This window comes from Schistocerca piceifrons, chromosome 3 (genome assembly GCF_021461385.2).
Source record: "Schistocerca piceifrons isolate TAMUIC-IGC-003096 chromosome 3, iqSchPice1.1, whole genome shotgun sequence".
Classification (NCBI taxonomy): Eukaryota; Metazoa; Arthropoda; class Insecta; order Orthoptera; family Acrididae; genus Schistocerca; species Schistocerca piceifrons.
This window is the reverse complement of record NC_060140.1, coordinates 486,137,075-486,143,074: the sequence shown is the minus strand read 5'-3', so window position 1 is coordinate 486,143,074 and position 6,000 is coordinate 486,137,075. Positions and strand designations below refer to the sequence as shown.

The 6,000-nt window shown below is 43.2% G+C and overlaps 1 protein-coding gene across 1 annotated transcript; it reads left to right on the top strand.

Annotated features, from left to right (window-relative positions):
* The first annotated feature begins 1,910 nt into the window (after positions 1 to 1,910).
* On the top strand, positions 1,911 to 3,280 carry LOC124787801 (cuticle protein 38-like). Its single transcript, XM_047254724.1, has 2 exons — positions 1,911 to 1,949; positions 2,962 to 3,280. Exons 1-2 carry the CDS (start codon positions 1,938 to 1,940, stop codon positions 3,202 to 3,204), a joined length of 255 nt encoding a protein of 84 aa, XP_047110680.1. The 5' UTR covers positions 1,911 to 1,937; the 3' UTR covers positions 3,205 to 3,280.
* Positions 3,281 to 6,000: the final 2,720 nt, after the last annotated feature.

The following is a 6,000-nucleotide window of genomic DNA, read 5'->3' as shown; positions in this document are numbered from 1 at the left end:
AACGCCCTCCATTTATGTATCGCTCTGCACGCAACGCCGTGTTACAATACGTCCGGACTGTGTTTGTTATTAGAGTAGATCACATTATCTTTGAGGTCTGGAAGTATGTTTACAAAGTTAGTAAATGTTCCATGCTCGAACTTGAAGGCGCAATACTTTGTTGTTGCAGAAGATGTACCAACAGTGCGTATTATTTGTGAAGAACGAAAGCAACAGTTGACAGAAAAAATTCAAATGGCTCTAAGCACTATAGGACTTAACATCTAAGGTCATTAGTCCCGTAGACTTAGAACTATTTAAACGTAACTAACGTAAGGACATCGCACACATCCATGCCCGAAGCAGGATTCGAACCTTCGACCGTAGCAGCAATGCGGTTCCGGACTGAAGCGCCTAGAACCGCTCGGCCAAACAGTTGACAGAAGGTGACGCTGTAATAGCAGAGATTACTACACTTTTAATAGATGAAGAAGCATTAGATGAGGAGGCACCAGATGAAGGAAGTGATAGTGTCGTGGCTGAGAGATGAAGCAATGTTACCAGTGGCGGATTTCCAGGGGAGCAACGGTTCATCTTATCGGCCATCACCTCCAAGGAAACTAACGAAGTTCCCAGTAGGATATCGGGCTGATATGTATAAGATATGTTCAAAATAACCAAGGGAAAATATGGAAATCTTGATCATCCTGGTCTGTGTCGTCCTAGCTTAGCAGTTGATATGATAACGCACCTGAAAATTACAACAGATAAAGAGAATCATTGTGTTACTAAACTTCGAAAACAGACTAAAAACATCATTCGTCAAAGCAGAAAGTTTTTCAGGATATGATAAATCGTGGATTACGTGACCGTTTCATAGCAAAGAGACAAGAAAACGCAATAACAAATGAGCATTCATTGAGACATTGGGTTTCACCCATCACAATTCAAAGCTTCCTACTGATGGGGAAAGAAATTGAGAAGTAAGAATAAATAATGCAGACGCAGTGGTGAGAAGTTCGCTCATTAAAAAGTAGTAAATAAATCGGTAGTTCTGCATAAGGGATTTCTGGGTCTCAATAGTAACAGTCAGTTATCTGTCAAGGAATGGCGTTATTGCTCATATGAAGCTTTTCGGAATTAGCCATCATCAGGCGTCCATGGAATATTGCTGCACGTATGTATACGTTTCCAGTTGTACGTAAACAAACATTCACAGATTAGTAGCCCGAAACGCACCATATGAGCAATAAAGTTATTCCTTGCCCGATATTTGACTTTCACCATTGCGAACGAGTCAGCTTGTATGCGGAACTACAGATCACTGTAACAATGGTTGCCTGCCTCCTGCATGATTTTATGCAACATTTATATTGGTAGCAAGTTATTTCAAAAAAAAGGTCCAAGTGGCTCTGAGCACTATGGGACTTAACATCTGAGGTCATCAGTCCCCTAGACTTAGGACTACTTAAACCTAACTAACCTAAGGACATCACACACATCAATGCCCGAGGCAGGATTCGAACCTGCGACCATAGCGGTTGCGCGGTTCCAGACTGTAGCGCCTAGAACCGCTCGGCCACAACGACCGGCCATGACACTTCTTCGGCGTCACTATTCATGTTGTGTTGTGGGCACCTTGCATCAACACCTCGTATGTGGAACTTTTATGTCAAGTAGTTTAAAATTTTTTATGTACAGACACCACATTTGCTTAAGACCTGGGAGATCCCATACGTGAAATCCCTATTCGACTTTGCCTTTTAATGCGATTAACAAATGTGAAGTTGTCACCGGCAGCTGTCCGGACAATGGGAGAGCAGCCGGACTCGGCTGTCCAGGGTCCACTGCAAGAAGCAAGGCCGAGCGGACGGTCGGCGGGCGTGGCTCTGCAGGTATATAAACCCCGACCCTCCTCTGGTCAGCACAGTCTGCACCGCCGACACAACACACGCAACATGTACAAGCTGGTAAGTCGCCGGGGAGAGTCGTCTCCAGCTGGCTTCATTCGCTTTACTTCACTTCCATGCTGCACTTAGAGATTTTGATAGCCGTATACTTTATCGCCAACAATACTAATCAACATAACACCGACAACTATTATTACCAAGCAGAGAATTGTTAGTTATTTATGTTGTTCCCTGATTGTAAAATATGTTGTATAAGTTACGCTACTTTTATATTATTTATATCAGAAAGGCCATTTCAAGGGCGCCAAATTCACAAATGAGAACGAACTAATCCTTTTTCAACGGCGATTGCTTTTTCTCCTCATCTAGGAACACATTTTTGTGCGAAACTGGGCTTCAGCGATCGTGGTTGTGGTCATGTTACAACAAAGGCGGAAACGTTGATTGACAAAATTTTACGATGACATGGTCACACACCAGGAAAACCTCGACTTAGCATACATTTTCTTCCACTAGGAAAATTCTAACCTCCAAGCGTTACACTTATTGAACACTGCACTGCGTAAAGACTAGTTTTGAAGCAAACGTTCACGAAACTCGAGTTTCAATTTGCAACAGTTCGTTGCAGAGGACATGGGGAGTTAAACAGAAACCGCATGTGTAACTTGATGTTACATTAAATGTACAAATTCACTAGATTTTGAATATTTCTCTGAAAATTTTGTCTCTGTCATTATGTTTCTGTGCTTACATGTCACTGCCTCCCAGAGCGAAAAATAAAACATTGTTATAAATGTTTCGAAACAATGAAGCCTGCCGCTCATACGAGATGTAAGAATTATATTTAACGTTACGCCGAGGTTGACATCAGTAAAGACAAAACAGTTTACCCGCGTAGGACAAGGATGCGAAACGAAACTGGAAGAGTCAACAGCATAGGAGCCATCGTGACTTTAGATTTAGCAATTTAGGGAAGGAAGAAAACGTAAACCTCACGCATGAGTGAGCTATCTGAATGCTTTGGAGCGATGCTGGAACACAGCGATGTGAGACGCGTGCTGTGTGCTTACAGGTGATCCTGCCCCTGCTGTTCGCCGCCGTGTCGGCCGGCTACCTGGGAGGCGTGGCCGTGGCGCCAGCGGCCGTCGCCGCCCCCGCCATCGCCGCCCCCGTGGCCTACGCCGCCCCCGCCATCGCCGCACCCGCCTTGGCCGTGGCCCCCGCTCTGCGCGCCGCCCCTCTGGCTGTCACCGCCCCCGCCATCGCCGCTCCTCTGCCCTACGCAGCTGCGGCTCCTATCCTCAAGATCCACTGATGGACAGGATTACTGCAGACGTAGAACCATTTGTAAATACGTAAATAATACGAAATATATAACCAAACAAATCTAATTTATTTTGTGTTCTTTTTTCACAATTTCTCCCAAATATCGTCCTTCTGGGATTCAGGGAAAATATATTCGTTGTAGTCTAATTTTACAACAAGATCACGTGAGCTATCACTTTCAAAGATAATCAACTCTGAGGTTGAATCGCTAAGTCAACTCATCTCTCACCTGACTCAGAATATATAACTGTGATTACCTAAACTGCAGGGCTTGAAATACCACTTTCGCATGCTATATCATATACATTTCACAGGAATTGCTTCATAGTTCAGGGAAATCTGGTACAGCGCAAGCGTTTTGCCGTATGGAAAGGTTTAATCTATGTTAGTCGTCTGTATCATCTAGTACTTGGAAAGTGCTGATTAGATACTTTTAAATGATCAACAGTGCTCATATCCTAATACCAAGCGAGGTGCGGAGTGGTAAGACACTGCACTCGTATACGTGAGAGGAGCATTTCTAATCCCCTCTGGCCATGCACCTCTCACGTGATTTACCCTAAATCCCGAAGGCAGATGCAGGTAATATGAATTCAACTATCACTAAGTTTTATGACGTCTATTGCGTTGTAATAATCCAATTAGAGAGTTCGATTCCAGATCTAGCTGTATTTTTGTTTCATTTTCTAATTTTAAGCTGTATCTGGGTCCTTCGTCATTATATTTTTTGTATATCTATCTTTCTAGCTGAAGGTCTGAAGTTCTGAAGTACTACGGTCGTTCACTTATGTACTGAACTGAACACCTACAGTCGTTCTTTCGATGTTATTTATTATATGGCGACCAGTTTCTTGATTCAGAACACAATCTTCCGTCCTTTATTCACTCTGAAAGGGTTAACTCCAGTCTTATACACGATTCCATTAGTAGCCAACATCTGTGAGCTGATGAAATTATGGCTGTTAGCCACGACTGGAGTTGAACCCCTAGGCGGCAGTTAAGGCCTGAAGATAGGGTAGTGAATCACCAAAATTGGTAGTCATATAATAAATAACATCGAAAGGACGGATGTAGACGTTAAATTTTATTACATTCATCACTACACGACTGTTACAGCTAATCTCATACAAAACACGTGCATTATTAAACACCAATACAGAAATGAAAGTACAGTGTTTTTTATTATTCCGCTTTTACAGAAGTATTTTGCCTTTAAACGTTTACTCCACTTCTTCGACGCACAACAAGCCTCCGTACTTCCCAGTGCATTGTCAGCATTCATTCTCATTTCTTCAGTCATATACCTCCCCTTCCGCCCTCCACAACCGTAATGAAAAAAACGTTCCACTCCTTTCCTTCTTTCTCAGAGGTCGTGATCCAATGAGTCACTGAATATTTGTAGATGAAGGGATGTCTGTTTGAGCACCTACTCTGAGCACTACATACATGTAGGAAGGATAGAACACTAATGCATATGGATGGTGGTGTGTTGAGAGGGAATACACCAAAATTATGCCACCACTAAACGCTTTTGTTAAAATGAAACCATTAGCACATTCTAAAAACGTATGTATATTCTACTTGCTCCCCATGTGAATTTTCTTTCAAAAATTGCCAAACTTCTTTAGCACAATAAAAACAATGGAGCAAGCCAAACACGAATGATCATAGCTTTAGTCACGCTTCAGCAACTAGCATATAACCTGTTTGACTAATCTAGACATTTATTCAAATGGAATGTAGATAAAGCTCCAACAACAGTTCTGCTACGTTTGTCTCTTTGTCTGTTAAACTTCGTTTAGTTATACGTTTCTCAAAAACTTTTCAACGGTTGAGATTCACCAAAAACTTAAATAACTAACATTACAGCCGAAACATTTAGAACAGAGAACATTTTTTCACACTTAGTTAAAGTAGTAAGGAACTCATCGTCCAACAAACACACTTACTCCCTCCCGTTACTGACAACAAGTCTCGAGAATACAGGTAACGGGCACGACTAGTGACACCAGATTAATTCAGATTGCACTTAGGGTGGTCAAGACTCACAGGAAAATTGTGAAACGGCCGTAAGCTACCCAGAATTTTTAACAGGGAGCTTTACAACGAATAACTGTCAAGAATTTAGCGTATTGTGTCAAGCCACACAGTTACAAACACTTCCTAGCTCACACTCGCCGCTCTGTGGGCTCAAAATTTAACATACAAAAATACAACTCCTTAAAATTAATCAAACCAGTCATAAGATAATGGCAACAAGTAAGCATCCACGAATAACACGCGCCCCGACTTACTCCTTGCCTGAAGTTCATTCGTGTAAGCTAATCAATCCATAAAACATAGTTAGCCTTGCGTTGTACTGTATTGTATTGTATTGAACTAGGAACCTAGAAACGACGGAAAGGCTTCGTCCCTGACGTAGCCCACAGTGGTACACAACCCCAGAACAGGCTACTGCAGTCCCCTCGCCCCACCGCCACCTCATACCGAACTCAGGGTTATTGTGCCGTTCGGCCCACAGTGGACCCCCCCCCCCCCCCCCATCCCCTGGAACGTCTCACACCACACCAGTGTAACCCCAATGTTTGCGTGGTAGAGTAATTATGCTGTACGCTTACGTGGAGAAAGTATTAGCGCAGCAATGTCCGACATAGTGTAACTCACGGGGAATAAGGGGAACCAGCTCGCGTTCGCCGAGGCAGATGGAAAACCGCCTTAAAACCATCCACTGACTGGCCCGCACACCGGACCTCGACACTAATCTGCCGCGCTGATTCGTTCCAGG